The sequence below is a fragment of the Aquarana catesbeiana genome, linkage group LG02 (genome assembly GCF_042186555.1).
Source record: "Aquarana catesbeiana isolate 2022-GZ linkage group LG02, ASM4218655v1, whole genome shotgun sequence".
Classification (NCBI taxonomy): Eukaryota; Metazoa; Chordata; class Amphibia; order Anura; family Ranidae; genus Aquarana; species Aquarana catesbeiana.
In genome coordinates, this window is record NC_133325.1 from 684,308,909 (window position 1) to 684,326,660 (window position 17,752).

Sequence of the window (17,752 nt, forward strand, 5' to 3'; positions counted from 1 at the left end):
GTACTCCATCAACTACCCGCCTATGCTGACCCATTTAAATAGCCTTATGTCCTTTTGGTCTGTTATGCCCCTGGTGTGGTTGGGACGCCTCACTGTAGCTAAAATGTTGTACCTATTTTGGGTTCTGCCTATCCAAGTGCCCTCTCGCTTCCTGTGAATATTGCAACATAGGGTGCTCACCTGGGGCAAAGCTAGGCCTCGGGTGGCGAGAACAATCATGTACTCTCCTAAACCTCAAGGTGGTCTCGGACTCGCACACTTCGCCGAATACTATTTGACGTCCAAACTGGCCCAACTAACAAAATACCATAAAAAATATATAATAAATGTGCCCGCGCTAGTATAGTGTCACATATAAAATATATAAAAAATATTTTCACATATAAAACACATGTAATGTGATAAATAAAACCATACAGGTAAAATATAATGCAAATAACTATAAATGATAAACCACCAAGTGCATATAAAGGTGCAATCGTGGTAGTAACTAATAAAAGTGCAACGTGCTAAAATATAAATATCAAAACACTTTCCAGTGACAAATGAGTGTATATCCCAATTAATAAATACAAATCACAAAAAACGTGAATAAATAGTGTCCATAAAATGAATAAACATCATGCTTCTTCTGATGGGTGTATAAATCACAACACGTGAAAACTGTGCTCTCCCGTGACACCCCACATGTGCTTGCGCTCACCTTCAGTCCTGTGACACAGTAATTAAACGGTGTCAAAATAACGGTGAAAAAACAAACAGAGGGACTATGCAATATAGCCAGGACATTTATTAAAGAATAAGCCCTCCAAGAGGGTACTCACATTGGATGGGTGCTAGAGTGCACCAGACTGTACTGTATAACGTTATCCCCCAGAGGAAGGCACGAAACCCCTGTGCCGAATACGCGTCGGGGAGGGGTAGGACGAAGCTGTCAGCAGAGGAGGAGGATTGCACATGCCATACCGCACGCCATACGATCAGCTGCTTATTATTTTACCTGTACAGTCTGGTGCACTCTAGCACCCATCCAATGTGAGTACCCTCTTGGAGGGCTTATTCTTTAATAAATGTCCTGGCTATATTGCACTATGGAGTCCCTCTGTTTGTTTTTTCTATGATTTTGGATCTTGGTTTTACCTGAGAGGAGTGTTTTTGCACCATTGTAACCTGAGTGAGCCTAGCAGTTTCACCTGGGAGGAGTGTCTTTGCATCATTGTATCCTGAGTGAGCCTAGGAGTGGCCCCAATGCTTATTTTGACACCGTTTAATTACTGTGTCACAGGACTGAAGGTGAGCGCAAGCACATGTGGGGTGTCACGGGAGAGCACAGTTTTCACGTGTTGTGATTTATACACCCATCAGAAGAAGCATGATGTTTATTCATTTTATGGACACTATTTATTCACGTTTTTTGTGATTTGTATTTATTAATTGGGATATACACTCATTTGTCACTGGAAAGTGTTTTGATATTTATATTTTAGCACGTTGCACTTTTATTAGTTACTACCACGATTGCACCTTTATATGCACTTGGTGGTTTATCATTTATAGTTATTTGCATTATATTTTACCTGTATGGTTTTATTTATCACATTACATGTGTTTTATATGTGAAAATATTTTTTATATATTTTATATGTGACACTATACTAGCGCGGGCACATTTATTATATATTTTTTATCTATCTACACGCAATGAAACGTGGTTCAGTGCTTGCAGCTTAAATAGTTTACTCCTTAGAGGCATTAGTCCATCTGTGGCTCGCAAGACACCTATATTTTGTTTGTAACAAAATACCATGCCTCCCCTGGTAACCCCTCTCTGGGTGGTGTTGGAATCCGTAGAGTGCGACCCCCTTCTGTGGCCAACCTACTGTGGCTTCGCCAAGCGATTGTAATACAGTAAGGAACCCAGTTACTTGCCACTCTTTGTGGTTGTGGGATATTCTTAGAACTAAATTCAGATTCCAATCTCCTCATAACCCACTCCTGGCCTATCTTGAAAACCCCGATTTTACCCAGCATGGACCTCACCTTCCTCCTTTCATGGGTGGTCTCTAGCCAACCTCATTCGAGCCCACAAGTTTACAACCCCTGATACTTTCAGGACGTTTCCCACCCTCTGGGAGTTCTACGAAATCCCTAACTCCAAAATTTTCTGTTACCTCCAAATTTAACATTTTGTTTTCCTCATGCCTGCGCTCAGATTCCTCCTTACCTAACCAGTTTGAAATGTATTTGCAAAATTTATCCCCATGCAGGATGCTTAATCTACTCCTTCTATTTACAATTGTTAGACCCGCCGCCTCATACAACCCCTCATTACGTAACCAAATGGGAGTCCGATTTGGGTCTCCAAATGGTCGCTACTGACTGGTCCCTGGGTTGACCACTACCTTCCTCCTGACTTTTATAACACATTACTTCTTCCCTAAATATCCTTATCTGTAGTTCTGGTTACGCATGGATGCCGGATCCATATGTCATGCAAATCGGATGCATTTCAGAACGTATCCGATTCACATATATGTGAATGGAGCCCGGAGCCCTAGTATCACTTAAAACCTTGTGAAATACAATAAAGCCTTTCCTAATGGCAAAAGAACGGTATCCCTCCCATCTCTCATCCTTCTTTGCAACATAATGACAAGGTCCACTTTAACCTAGAATTGACCACTTTCAGTTCCCTTTTTATCTTTTACTAGTATATTACTTTGCATATATCCTGCCAGCAAAATGCTTTACAGTTAGGAAGTTGTTTGCAGTGCAGTCTTTATTTCGTAGCTATATTTGGTCTTAGTCTCTATTCTGCATTCCAGTGTGGATCAGAGCTTGTAAATCAGTGTGTGGGAGCCTAAGAATTTAAAATGTAGAAAGTGACTGAAGGCATTGCATAGTTTGAAAGTTGGCTGAAATGGGGAGGGTGGCTTTAGGGGGCTGGCTTCTTTAAATAGACCAAAGTTAGACACACTGACACTATTTTCCAGAAGTAGTATACAAGAAAGAAACTTAGCAGTGTTTAGTTTAAATAAGTTAGCAAATATATGACCGATTCTTTTTCTTAAAGTGATATGACCATGTTTGTTGCAATTCATGGAGTTCTTTTTTCATTGCCACCAGTCACTGCCTTAAATGTGTATGCGTGTACTGAAAACAAATAATGGTTAGTTTTGAAATTGTATGTGTGGTAAGCCTGTATGGACGTGTAAACCAGTTCTCCGCTTTATTCCCTTTATGTCCCAATCACACATTTGTATTGTTTTGTCCATGTGTATTATGGTGCACTGATGTGCAGATGCATTACCAGTTACTGTATTATTGTGTTGGGGGTGCAGTTTAAAAACAAGGACACTGCCAGTGCATGTGGATTGCTGTGCATTGTGTTACGAACATAATTGGAGAGATAGAGGAATCAATATACAGCTCACATAGATGGAGATGGGATGTACAAGAGACGAGAGTGTGAAAAGCTTAAAAAATGATCCCACAATCACAACCTCTCGCCGTGAATCTTCTCTGCTGTTCATCCTTTTATTCCCTTTCATTAATAAATCCCCACTTCCTCTTTCCACAGTTGTAAGAAAGGGTGGGTTCCTAGATGTAAACATTTATAGTGTTTATATTTGTGATTGGTCGTCATAGTGATCACAAGGTAACAAAGGGTTAAAGGTCTCCATGCATGGGTGGTACATTGTATGTTAATGCACTTTCCCTATGTTTGTCCCTCCACTTTCACTTTGAAATCCTTCAGAATTGCTTGTGGCCCTATGTATAATCCTGCTCCAAAGAAACTAGGTGGCTAAGAAAAAATGCAAAACGATATATATTTAGGAATGCTGAGTGGATGAGAACTTGAAACAGAGACACAGTATAGTGGTGTTTTCTCAAATGTGACTGTAAAAATGGAAATTTACTTTAACTAAATGTTGTTTTATGTAATATTTCCCATGTACATGGAGCCCGCCTCCTGTGTTATTTACCCTGGTTTTTATGTGCATTTTACCATGGCAACTCCAAATTGGACAGGTTATGAGGGTAGTGTTCTGGCAACATTTTAAATAGTAGGGAGGCACACAGTATTAGAGCTGGGTTTCAACACAATACATCAAAAGTACTTTGTATCTTCGCCTAGGTTCACACTGACAGTGGGAATGAAATTGTGTGAGTTCAGCTGAACTCGCATGATTTCATTCCTGCATGTCAGTCCCGACTTCGGGGGCGATTTCAGAGACATCTCTGCGGGTTGCTGCACAGATGTCTATGGAAATCGCACCCCAAAGTCGCCAAACGTAGTACCGAAACTACTTTTGGGAATCGGTGCAGTGTCGCACTGATTTGGACAGTGCCATTGCCGCCGATTTGGCATGCAATTTGACACGTCAAATCGCTCCAATGTGAACCAGGGCGAAGCAGCACAGCATTTATTTTTTCTTCACACAGCGTCATGTTCACTACTCTACTGCAGGTGTGCCTTAATGAACTTTGCAGGAGAGCTCATATACACTAACAAAATAATATGAAGGTGGCAGACCTTTATAGTTTTTGCATGCTATGCCGACTGCTAAAGAGAGTTTACTGTCCATTTCAAGCTTATATCATTGATCCTATTTAATCATTTGTTCTGATTTTTATTTATTTGTTTTTCCTTATTTCTACCCTTTTTTTTTTTTTCAACCAAATTTGCCACCTGGTTTGCTGCTGAATATTCCTCAGACATTGAAGAAAAGTCTGTAAAGCCGGCGCAGGCAGGAGGGAGGGAGCGCAGTGCTGATATTCTCAGGGACTTGAAGGGTCTTTTTGTCCCTCCCTGGGAGCTGGCCTCCCCGGCTGAAGGTAACACAGCTTAGTCAGTACAGTCTGCTTGCTTCGGTACATCCTTGCTTGTTATAATCTAGACTGGAGTCTGTGATATGCTCAACTCTTCTCTCTGTACTAAGCATCAGTGATTCTGTTTTGCTTTATAACACAGGGGAATCTGAATTAAGCATCTTTAGTATTGATATGACTTCTGCAATTGTTAAAAACCTGTCTAGGTTGTTCTCTCTGTAATATTTTTCTTGATTATGTAGAACAGAGCTGCACTGAGTTGAAGAGTCAGTGTTTGATCTCTGCCGCTGCTTTATTGTTAAGCTTGGATCTCCTGTTGATCTGGAATAGTAGTGGGCTGTATGTGATCAGCTGTAACTGCTTTTAGTAGTTTTAGTTTCAGCTCAGGTGCTTCTGAGTAGCTGGAGACTTTGATAACTAATCTCCATTTAATCCTAATCCATCCCTTTGTGTGTGTGTGTGTGTGTGTATATGTTCCAAGTGTGTTTCTTCTTTGTGATTATCTGATTTTTCACAAGATTTCAGTTCTCTCGGGTTTCAGTCAGAAGTAATAGCTGCTGCCTCCAAATAATTTGCAAGATCTAAAAAATATGTTGGCTTTAGACCAACAAATGTAGCTCCAGAAAATTCCATGCTGACTTAAGCAGCCATTGCATATTAAAGTGTTGAACACTTGGGCTATGAAGTAGGTGCCTTCCTGTTGCTCTGGAAGCATAGATTTAAGTTTATGTTGATGCACTCCAAGTTCTCTGGGTAAAGTAAATATGGTTTTACAGTAGTGTTATCCACCACTTACAGTTTATATTAGACCAACCTTTCTTAACCAGCATTCTGTGGAATCCCAGGCTTCCTCCAGAGGTTGTTAGGGGTTCCTTAAGCTGTGGCTGCTTGACGTCTCATCTACCTTGGCACGGCCAGTAACATGACATTATTGATCTTTTTAGCTGTCTTAAAAGGGAATTTATTGGGGCCCATTGGAAGAATGTCATGCAGATTGGTGGACAGTGGGAATAATTCAACCTTTAAAGAGTTAGCTTACCTTTTCAGAAAAAAATTGTGAACACTGTAAACCCTCCCCACCCCCAGAACCCACTGTATTTAACCTCCATGGGTGCTGAGCTGTTGGTGCCCATGCAACCCATGTAGCAGTCCGGGGATTTGAAATCCATGCTCTTCTCTGTGTGGCGCTTCTGGGATGTATAAGCGTGATGCTTTCTGCTGCTGACCAATCAGAAGCTCTCTGATCTGTCCCGGGAGCACTGCACAGAGAAGAGGGAGAAGAGCGTGGATTTCAACACATACTGTAGCTGCTGACTTTTAATATTTGGTCACTTACCTTACACTTGCCTTGTGGCTTCACAGCCGGTTCCCTACTGCTCATGCGCAAAGCACGCTGCGCTTCCTGAATGTCCCAGCGATGGGGGAAGGAGGAGGGGGGCCAAACTTTAGAGTGATCTCACCGCAACGAGATCTCTCAGAAGTGGGGATGGGTACCTGTCAAAAACAGGTACCCGCTCCCCTGAAAGATAAACGGCGCTACCACTTTTGGGTGGAACTCCCACTTTAACTAGTAGCAGGAGCAGTTTTTTTTTTTTGCATGCGGTGCATTAGAATTCTCTTGAACATCTCTACCTGTTCCAGATTGGTGGATGTGTCTAGGAGAGGAATGCTACAAGCAACAGACTTCACTGAGCCAATGAGGAATGAGCAGATGGAAAAAGGGAAGAATATCAGGGACACACCAGGAAAAAAAATACCAACCTTTTTCTTAATTCTGGTGTCACCATTGCTACCCACATTCACTAAAGTTCTCAGAACAGCTGTAACGTTGAAGCCCAAGGTCCTAGACAGCTAAAAGCATTATAAGAGGCTGCGTTTATAGTAATGCTCTAAAGATGCTAGAACTTTAAAGATACCTCTGTATGATGTGCAATAGATGGTGCCTATTTGCCTGGTTGGATTTTTAGCCCAGGTTCACACTGACAGCGGGAATGAAATTCAGCTAAACACACACAATTTCATTCCCGCATGTCAGTCCCGACTTCGGGGACGATTTCAGAGACGTCTGTGTGGGTTGCTGCTCATTTTAACCTATGAAAAATTAGGTGCGTATTCTTTCCTATACCATACCGTTAGGATGGTGTCTTTTTGACTCTGCCTTTACTGTGTGCAGTATTTGTTGCATGTGTGTTTCTAGACCTTTGTTGTCTACTTTCATTGTTTGCTTTAAATTGTGTTGTTTTCATTTTACTTCATGAAATCCTTTATTTGTTCTAACCATTTTGTATGTTTTTAAATGCGTTCATTGTCATATTTAACTTCATTTTGCCTCTACTGGTTTGCAAGTGCTTTGTGACAAGCTAAGAGGTGGGTGCATAATTCCTTGTATGTGTGTTCCATTAACCTGTGTGTAAGTCTAGCACTTTTAGTATTTTTCCTTTGTCTCTGGTCTCTGCAGTTTGCACAAATAGATCAATCTTAAAGGGAATGTCTTATGCTGATGTTTAAAGTAGAACTATAAGCAAACCGTTTTTTTTCATTTTGGATAGAGCAAGGGAGGGTTATAACCCCTGTCAGATCTTTTTTCGCCATCTGTGTCCCATTGCAGAGATTTCCCTTCACTTCCTGTCTCATAGCCAAACAGGAAGTGAGAGGAAATCCCTGCAAATTAGGGGAATTCCTTGGGGACACCCAGGCCACCAGAACTAGTTTCCCCATTGGAAGATTTCCCCTCTATTACTTTTCTGGGAACAACCCAAAATTTGTGATATTCTTTTACTTTCACTTTCAATCATAATGGTAAATAGAACAGATAGAGAGGATGAATCTCCTTAACCGGGGCACAGACAGCAATAAAACTTGTCGGGCATTCTGATCTACTTGTCGGGCATTCTAATCCCTCTCCACTCTATCCAAAACCAAACAAAAAGTTTGTCTTTAGTTATACTTTAAGTTTCATCCTGGTAGGAGTCTATTCATCCTTCTCAACCCAAAGCAACCACTCTCAACCACCACTGGAGGGAGCTGAAGGGAGCTGAAGGGAAGAAGAGAGATGCATTGCTTAGTTATCCAAATATAAACGTGTCTCTTCTTCCCTCCTGCTCCCTCTGGTGGGGGCAAAGAGGGATCATGTAAACACTGCTTCAGGTAAGACACAAGTAATTTTTTTTACTTACAGTACTGTTCCTATATGTGTGTCTGTATTGTGTGATTAATGGACCCTTGGAGCTTCCAGTGGTAATAGTAGCATCAACAAATTTTTAGCTTTTTGAAAATGTAACTATTAGTATCACTAAATTTTAAAGTTGTAGAACTCTATTCTGCCTACATAGATTTTACTACTGTCTATTTAGTTTTGTTTTAGACAAAACATACAAATACAAATAATACAAAAAAAAATTCTTTAAGGTACCCATTGTCTTTAGACCTTACTAAGCACAAAGTGCTATTATAGAAAATTTCCAACCTGTCATGTAATCTTTGTGCGCAATTAACCGCATGACGACCAGCTGCCGCAGTTATACTGCGGAAGGGTGGCTCGGCAGTGCAAATCACCTTAGGTGTACGTTGGGCTCATACACAGCGTTCTGTGGGCGTGCGGGCCCATTGGCCAGTGGGGGAGCCAATCGGCAAGTCCAGCGGACTCTTGTCTGCCAGCTGCCTGCAGTCGTTCCCCGCAGAGACAGAACAGGGATCTGCCTGTGTAAACAAGGCAGATCTCCATTCCGACAGGGGATCACACAGATCCTGTCTTTCTGCTATGCAGGAAGACAGATCTGTGTGTTGTCCCAAGCAGCCTATCCCCCCACACAGAAACACATTGAGGGAACACAGTTAACCCTTTAATCGCCCCTGTTGTTAACCCCTTCCCTGCCAGTACAATGTCAGTGCATATTTTTAGCACTGATCACTGTAATAATGTCACTGGTTCCCAAAAAAGTGTCAAAAATGTCAGTTAGATGTCAGATCTCTCTGCCGCAATGTCGCAGTCCCGCTAAAAATTGCAGATCGCTGCCATTAATAGTAAAAAAAAAATAAAAATGCCATAAATCTATCCTCTATTTTGTAGACGCTATAACTTTTGTGCAAACCAATCAGTATACGCTTATTGGGTTTTTTTTTTACCAAAAATATGTAGTATAATACATATTGGCCTAAATTTGATGAAGAAATTTGATTTTTAATTTTTTTTTTTTTTCCTCACATATGTCAGTCTTTTTTTGTTTATAGCATAAAAAAAAGTCGCAGAGGTGATCATATACCACCAAAAGAAAGCTCTATTTGTGGGGAAAAAAAGGACATGAATTTTATTTGGGTACATCGTCGCATGACCACGCAATTGTCAGTTAAAGTAACCCAGTGCCGTATCGCTAAAAATGGCCTGGTCAGGAAGTGGGTAAATCCTTCCAGGGCTGAAGTGGGTAAAGAAGAGCTTTGATGAGATTAAGAGCATGTAACTGTTTGTATGTCCTTAACCACTTGCCGACCAGCCTCCATCATTATACTATGGCAGGTCGGCACGATCCCGTGAAACTTCGTAGTTGTACGTCGGCTCCTTTAAACGGGATAGCAGACGGGTGCCCGCTGCACTGCGGGGGTGCCGATGCTCGTGACCAGCTCATTTCCTCCATGTAACTGTTTATATGTAGACCTATACATAGACCTGGCTCCCCTTTACCAAGTTCCCCTGTTCAACATACTGTTTCCCTCACTGTGGCACATCTGAATCAGCAACCCAGTGAATACTAGGATGTAGGAAGCTGGGCCACACAGCGCCATTCTGTTTCTTGGTCTGGGTGTACCTGTCACCAGCACAATGGGAATCGGTGGTACTGTGCAGCTTGAGCCGCCATCACCGTGAAAACGTATGGAGTTGAATTGCCCAGTGGCTTATTTACTTTGGCCACAGTGATATAGACAGGGGAACTGCTGTAGGCGGCTTAGGGAATGATCTGGAGTGCTCACTGAATAGAGGTGGTGGCAACAGAGCTGTGAACTCATCAATAGAAACACCCACAAATCGGGCTTCTGGCAGGGGAGAACTGACAGGCAGAAATGGGAAAAATTAAAGAGAATTTTCTTCGCAATCCATCAGTGTTTCCCTAGGAGGGTAAAAAAAGTTTTGTAAATTAATGTATAGATCTGTATTTACGTTTTTAATGCTCATAAAAGTTCTTCTTTAACAAGCAGTAACTTAACTTTAAAACAATGCCTCACTGACCTCTGTAACTGCAGACACTGTGGAGCAATTAATTCTCCAAGTTCACAAGGGGAATCGGTGAACTGAAGTACCTGATCGTTATGCCCATTACAAGATTGTCCGTTTTTCCAACTGGCTGCTGAGCTTTTGTCACACAGCATAGCTAGAAGACCACTTTATTTTCTGGTTGAACTTTACAGCTTTTTAGGTCACCTCCCTCCTCATTGGGCAGAATTGATGATGCTGATTTCTTTTTTAGTACACACAATAGAGTTGGAGAGGTGACACAGAAAAGCTAAATCGGGAACGAAAGGTGTCTTTGAGGTGTTTTAGAGCTCTATGAATTACAGAACAGTCAGAAGAGAAGTATACATTATTTGAAAGGCAATACAGTTCGTATGTGTTCTCCAAATACTTGTCCCTGCTTCATGAGAGCAGAAAAATCATGAAAATCACAGTGACTAGGACAGGAAAACACCGCTAAAGATACCTGCCATAGCTTATACCCCTTCTATGTTCTACCTAGGAATGCTTTATTATCCATCGCTTCTTTCCTTTTGTCTTCAGGAAAGAAAATTGTGACTCAGTTGGAACGTTATACTGGAAAGAGATTATAGAGCTATCTTTTGCCTCATTGATCTACTAGCCTTCTGTAGCTGTAATTAACTCTGGTAGCACCCACGGGATGTATGTAAACTGTAAGCTTTCTAAAACAGTGACCTTTTTATTTTTAAAATGTAAGATAATTCACTCTTTTGGAAAATGCAGAGTGCTCCTTTTTCAGAAAGATATTGCCATATTAACAGAAGGCTTACTCTAAATTCTTGGCATGGAAAGATTCTGTGTCAGGAAAACACCAATATACAGTATGTCACAAAAGTGAGTACACCCCCCATATTTTTGTAAATATTTTATTATATCTTTTCATGTGACAACACTGAAGAAATGACACTTTGCTACAATGTAAAGTAGTGAGTGTACAGCTTATGTAACACTGGAAATTTCCTGTTCCCTCAAAATAACTCAACACACAGCCATTAATGTCTAAACCGCTGGCAACAAAAGTGAGTACACCCCTAAGTGAAAATGTTCAAATTGGGCCCAAAGTGTCAATATTTTGTATGGCCACCATTATTTTCTAGCACTGCCTTAACCCTCTTGGGCATTGAGTTCACCTTAGCTTCACAGGTTGCCACTGGAGTCCTCTTCCACTCCTGCATGACAACATCACATAGCTTGTTAATGTTAGATACCTTGCGCTCCTCCACTCTCCATTTGAGGATGCCCCACAGATGCTCAATAGGGTTTATGTATGGAGACATGCTTGGCCAGTCCATCACCTTTACCCTCAGCTTCTTTAGCAAGGTAGTGGCCGTCTTATTGTTATGTTGGAATATCGCCCTGTGGTCCAATCTCCGAAGGGAGGGGATCATGCTCTGCTTCAATATGTCATTGACACCATCTGAACCAAATAAGTTTTTCTTTATCGTACATCACGGGACACAGAGCACCATAATAATGACTATGTGGGTTATACGCTTACCTTTAGGTGATTGGACACTGGCAACCAATAGTAAGACGGTTCCTCCCATATAACCCCTCCCACACCGGAAGGACCTCAGTTTTTTCGCCAGTGTCTTGAAGGTGATGGTCACGGATATTGAAGCTCTTCAGTTTCTTCGAAAAATGTCCCATTGAGGAAGTTATAATCGGATCCATTCGGATGGCTTACTAAGCTAAAGTGGATGGTACCCGAACCTCGGCTCAAGAACGAGGTGTTGCTTGTAATGTGTCCTATTTAGTCGCTGGACCCTTGTTAAGGTTGGTGTTCCTGGTCTACTTTGCCCAAGGAAACCACAAAGGGTGCTTTACAGGTCCAGGGATGTGGACCCCAGTATATGGGGGACCTGGTCCCTGAAGGTCCTTAGAGGCGCTACCCGCCGTGATGGAGGAAGATTGGGCCTGGAACGAACAGGCCCTGCTGCATGGGATGGTGAGTACTCCTCTTTGGGGTTCTTATATATATATATACATATATGTATTTCCCCCTTTTGTTTTTTGAAAAAAAAAAAAAAAACTGCCAGAGGAGCCTTGATCCGGTGTCCGGGGTTACAGAGGCCGTTTTGGCGCGCATTTTTTAAATTGGCGTGCGAGTGCACGAGCGCGTGGCGTGTGCGCTGCTGGTGTGCGCCGCTGTGGCCATGTCACGGCGCCGCGTGCGTCAGGACGGAGCATGCGCCGTGCGGTGGGCGGGTCGCCGGCCACTGATCCGCGCTCGCTTCCATGCTAGGGCTTTTTAAGCATGGAGCTCCTGGCGTGCGCTTGGAGGAGGCAGAGCGAACGGTGGGCACGTGAGTCGGATGGTCTTGGACACTGCGGTGACAGGTTAAAGACTGTTGTAATTTGTGGGGAGTACTCCTTGGTTATTTCTCGTGGGTAAGCTATGTCTTCCAAAAAAAGAGGAACAGGGAACAAGGCAAGCCCAGGGGTAAGAGTCCGTCCACAAAAAGCAGGAGACCAACCCCATGCTGATGCAGCCTCAGTCTCTACTGAAGGACCTGCGGCTGCTGACCTGGCTGAGCCATTGCATTTGTCAGGCATAGTGGCCACTACCAATGTACCTGCCTCAGCTTATGTTACAAAAGATGATTTGGCATCTGCCTTAGCGGGTCTTGAAGGCAAAATAGCTGGCATGATTGCCTCTGTAACACAGGGGGGAAGGAAGCGTAATAGATCTCCCTCCCCCGAGCCTGGGCCAAGTGGTGAGTCACTAGAGCCCCAGGACTCTTATAGCCAGATGGGTCCAGGTATCCTGGAACCAGAATAGGCAGAGGATCCAGAAGAGGTGGTCATAAAGGACCAGGAGGTAGGAGAGGCTGAAGATTCCTCAGCTGAGGACTTTGGCTCTGAAGAGCCAATTTCAGCCTCCCATTGCCAAAAATTATTTATCCAGTCTCTAATGGAGATGGTACGAATTGGGTTTAAGTTACCCCCGGTTCAGGAGTCTGCACTCTCCTGTTCCACTCTGGGATCTTTGCGACCTAAACAAATTTCCCAAGCCTTTCCCTTGCATACTGGAGCAGGTGATTTATGCGGACTGGGAGCATCCTGACAGAATATACTTGCCTCCCAAAAGATTTTCTATTTTATACCCTATGGAGGAAAAATTCAGGAAGAAATGGAGCACACCTTTGGTAGACGCTGCCATATCTTCTGTAAATAAAAATTTAACCTGTCCAGTGGATAATGCCCAGGTTTTCAAGGATCCGGCTGATAAGAAGCTAGAGTCCTTATTAAAGGCCTCCTTTTCGATTGCTAGTGCAGCAGTTCAGCCTGCTGTTGCAGCCATTGGGATTTGTCAATCCCTAAAGGAACGCTTTAAGAGGTTAGTGAAGAACATACCTTGCCAGGAGGAATCTGCTGAGGAACTATCAGAGATCCCTCATGCCTTGTGTTTTGCGGTTGACGCTTTAAAGGACTCAATCCAACAGATGTCTCGTTTTGCGTTACTGTCAGTTCATATGCGCAGAGTATTGTGGCTAAAGAACTGGGCTGCTGAGACACCATGTAAAAGGCTACTTGCTGCGTTTCCATTTCATGGAGAACGCCTGTTTGGCGAAGATCTGGATAAATATATCCAGAAGATCTCCGGAGGAAAGAGCGCTCTGCTTCCTATTAAAAAGAAGGGGAAGCAGCCTTCTTACAAGATAAGCCTAATCCCCCAGGACCTGGTGCCTCTTCCCCTAAGCCTCAGCCATCTGGGTTTAAAAAACCTCAGGGTCAGAGGAAACCCTGGACCCAAAAGCCATCGAAGCCCAACTCCAAGTCTACATTGTGAAGGGGCGCCCCTGCTCTCATGGGTGGGGGGCAGGCTTCGGCTGTTTGGGGAAGCCTGGGAGGAACTGGTTCGAGACAGATGGGTCATTTCCACTGTAAAATACGGTTACAAAATAGACTTCTGGGATTTTCCCCCGAACCGCTTTCTATACTCAAGGGTTCCGGCAGATCCAGAGAAAAGAAGATGCCTATTCCTAGCTTTACACCATCTGCTGTTGCAGGGAGTAATTGTGAGGGTCCCGCACGAGGAAAGATTCAAAGGGTTTTACTCAAACCTATTCACCGTGCCGAAACCAAATGGGGAAGTAAGGCCCATTTTGAACCTCAAGGCTCTCAACTTTTTTGTAGACGTCCGATGCTTCCGTATGGCGTCGGTTCGTTCAGTAATAAGGTCCCTGAGAAAAGGAGACTTTGGCGTCCATAGATATCAAGGACGCTTACCTTCATGTACCAATCTTCAGTCCTCACCAAAGGTTCCTACGCTTCGCTGTAGAGGGCAGTCATTTCCATTTTGTGGCACTGCCCTTCGGTCTTGCCACGGCTCTCAGGGTCTTCACAAAGATTCTGGCCCCAGTATTGGCTTCCCTAAGATCTCAGGGTGTTTCCATGATAGGATATCTGGACGATCTACTTCTAAAGGAATGCTCCCGCCCTATGCTAGTTCTAAACGTATCAAGAACAGTTTGGGTTTTACAACGCCTAGGTTGGGTACTGAATTTGGACAAGTCAGCTCTTTGTCCGACCCAAGCCTTGGTATATCTGGGTCTGGTCTTGGACACAGCTCAAGAAAGAGTGTTTCTTCCGCCCTTAAAGGTCGCCTACATAGTGGAACTTGTACAGAAGGTGAAGAAAGAACCAACACCACCTGTTCGGCCGTGCATGAGGTTATTGGGCAAGATGGTGTCAGCTTTCAGCACAGTGCCATATGCACAGTTCCATTCCAGAGTGTTTCAGAACAGTATCCTGAAGGCCTGGGACAAGTCTGCTCGAACCTTGGATCAGCCCATGGTTCTTTCTCCACAGGTTCTATGGAGCCTCTCTTGGTGGTTAAGAACCAGTAACTTAAGAAAAGGGAAGTCTTTCCCACCAGTGACCTGGAAAGTGGTGACCACGGACGCCAGTCTTCTCGGCTGGGGAGCAGTCCTAGAGGAAGCATCCGTTCAAGGGGTATGGTCCCAGACAGAGAGGACTCTGCCCATCAATCTCTTGGAGATCCGGGCAGCTCATCTGGCCCTGCGATTCTGGGCGTCCAGATTGCAGGGTTTTCCTGTCAGAGTTCAGTCCGACAACTCCACAGTAGTGGCATATATCAACCAAGAGGGAGGTACCAGGAGTCGGGCAGCCCAAAGAGAAGTAAATCATATACTAACCTGGGCAGAAGAACATGTGCCGTTTCTGTCGGCAGTGTTTATCCTGGGGGTGGACAATTGGCAGGCGGATTTCCTAAGTCACCAGAAATTGTTACCAGGGGAATGGTCCCTGCATCCCGAGGTTTTTCTACAGATCTGCCAATACTGGGGGACCCCAGATGTGGATCTGCTGGCATCTAGATTCAATGTTAAACTAGACAGGTTTGTATCCAGGACCAAGGATCCGCTTGCTGTCAGGACAGACGCGTTAGTGGTTCCTTGGGATCAGTATTCCCTGATATATGCCTTCCCTCCGATCCAGATTCTGCCGCACTTACTACGCAGGATACGGGAAGAACGGAAGCCGGTGATCTTAGTGGCCCCAGCGTGGCCCAGGAGGTCATGGTACTCGGAGATTGTGAAATTGGCAGTAGGGGACCCGTTGATCCTTCCTTGACGCCCAGACCTGTTGTCTCAAGGGCCCATATTCCATCCTTCTTTACGGTTGCTGAATTTGATGGCCTGGCTATTGAGACCAGACTATTGAAAGACCGTGGTGTTATGGGTTCAGTCTTGTCCACTTTGATAAATGCTAGAAAGTCAGTTTCTAGAGCTATCTATTATAGAGTATGGAAGTCATACATTTCTTGGTGTGAGAAAAGGAAATGGAACCCTTGTAGGTATACGGTTGGAAGAGTTCTTGCCTTTCTCCAAACAGGAGTGGACTTGCACCTCGCTTTAGGGACAATTAAGGGACAGATTTTGTGTCCTTGGGACCTAAATTTGGTACTGTCAGCCTTACAGAGTCAGCCCTTTGAACCTATTAGGCATATTCCTTTTGTCCTATTGACCAGGAAATTAGCTTTCCTAATGGCTATAACATCGGCTAGAGGGGTGTCAGAATTGGCCGCCCTTTCTTGCAAGGAACCTTTCATGGTTCTTCATCAGGACAGGGTGGTCATACGTCCTCGTCCAGATTTTCTACCAAAGGTAGTTTCCAAATTTCATCTGAATCAGGATATCATTTTACCTTCCTATTTTCCTAACCCTAAAACTAGGGAGGAAAGGTCGCTTCACTCACTGGATGTGGTGAGAGCGATAAAGGTTTATTTGGAAATGTCAGCTCCCTTTCGGAAAACTGACTGTTTTTTTGTCTTGCCTGAGGTTCCTAAAAGAGGACAGCCGGCAACAAGTTCATCTATATCCAGGTGGATTCGCCAGACTATTGTCCAGGCGTATGGTTTAAAGTGCAGGGTTCCACCCCAGGATTTAAGAGCACACTCCACTAGAGGGGTTAGTGCATCATGGGCAGTACGCCAGTAGGTGTCTATGGCTCAGGTTTGCAAAGCAGCCGTTTGGTCTTCAGTTCATACGTTCACCAGGTTTTACCAGGTGGATGTCAGAGCTCAAAATGAGATTTTGAGATTTTGGCCACAGCGTGTTGCAGGCTGCTTTATAATCTCAGTTCCGTTGGGCCTAGGGATGTGTTCCCTCCCCTCAGATGCATTGCTTTAGGACATCCCACATAGTCATTATTAGTCATTATTATGGTGCTCTGTGTCCCGTGATGTACGATAAAGAAAAATGAATATTTAAAACAGCTTACCTGTAAAATCCTTTTCTTGGAGTACATCATGGGACACAGAGGTCCCTCCCCTCTTTCTGGGATCGTCATTGCTTGCTACAAAACTGAGGTCCTTCCGGTGTGGGAGGGGTTATATGGGAGGAACCGTCTTACTATTGGTTGCCAGTGTCCAATCACCTAAAGGTAAGCGTATAACCCACATAGTCATTATTATGGTGCTCTGTGTCCGGTGATGTACTCCAAGAAAAGGATTTTACAGATAAGCTGTTTTAAAAATCCATTTATCTTGGTCTCATCAGACCACAGGGCATGGTTCCAGTAATAAGTAATAAACAAAAACCGCGCTAGTTTGATGTAAATATGAAAAATTATGTGATCTTAAGTATAGTCCGTGTAGTCCCATATGAATGTTCACAACAAACGAAAGAAGTATAACTTCAAAAATATGTGGATAACATAAAAAGTTCATCCGAGATGATGAAGTAATGAAAACACCACTGGAGCTGGAAAATCACCAAAATAAGGTGCTTACCAGAAGTAAGCCAAATAGGGGCAGGTGGCTTAAACCCAGCCTGGGCCTTTAGATAGATGATCCAGAAATATCAGGATAATCGCACTCGTCCCATGCGCCCAATTCATGTAGATTTGAAAAAGATGGATAACCAAAACATAGCGTGATACTGATATTACAAAGCACTCCAAAAGTGAACAGTGCAACACTCAAATAAAGCTAATCATGTGTGATCATATATCATCCTATGTCAACATAGCAACCAAGGATGGTAAATGAGTGTCATGCAATCATGCAAGGATGCAGTGTAAGGTGAAAAAATAATAATAAATTTAAAGAAAAAAATATAAATATAAAAAATTTATTATAACAATAATCCGAATCTGTGATACAAATTGGGTGGAGATAAACTGCACCACAATATTAAAAAAGGAACA

General features: G+C 43.4%; 1 protein-coding gene across 4 annotated transcripts in view; it reads left to right on the top strand.

The window, feature by feature from the left end:
• Positions 1 to 17,752, top strand: part of RABGEF1 (RAB guanine nucleotide exchange factor 1) — a 125,229-nt gene that overhangs the window by 53,088 nt on the left and 54,389 nt on the right. For 3 of the 4 annotated variants that reach the window (XM_073616755.1, XM_073616754.1, XM_073616753.1), the window contains exon 4: positions 4,720 to 4,839. The exons of the other annotated variant lie outside the window; for it this stretch is intronic. In XM_073616755.1, the coding sequence (XP_073472856.1) occupies positions 4,720 to 4,839 (120 nt within the window). The remainder of the gene's footprint in view (positions 1 to 4,719; positions 4,840 to 17,752) is intronic. 4 annotated transcript variants of the gene reach the window in all.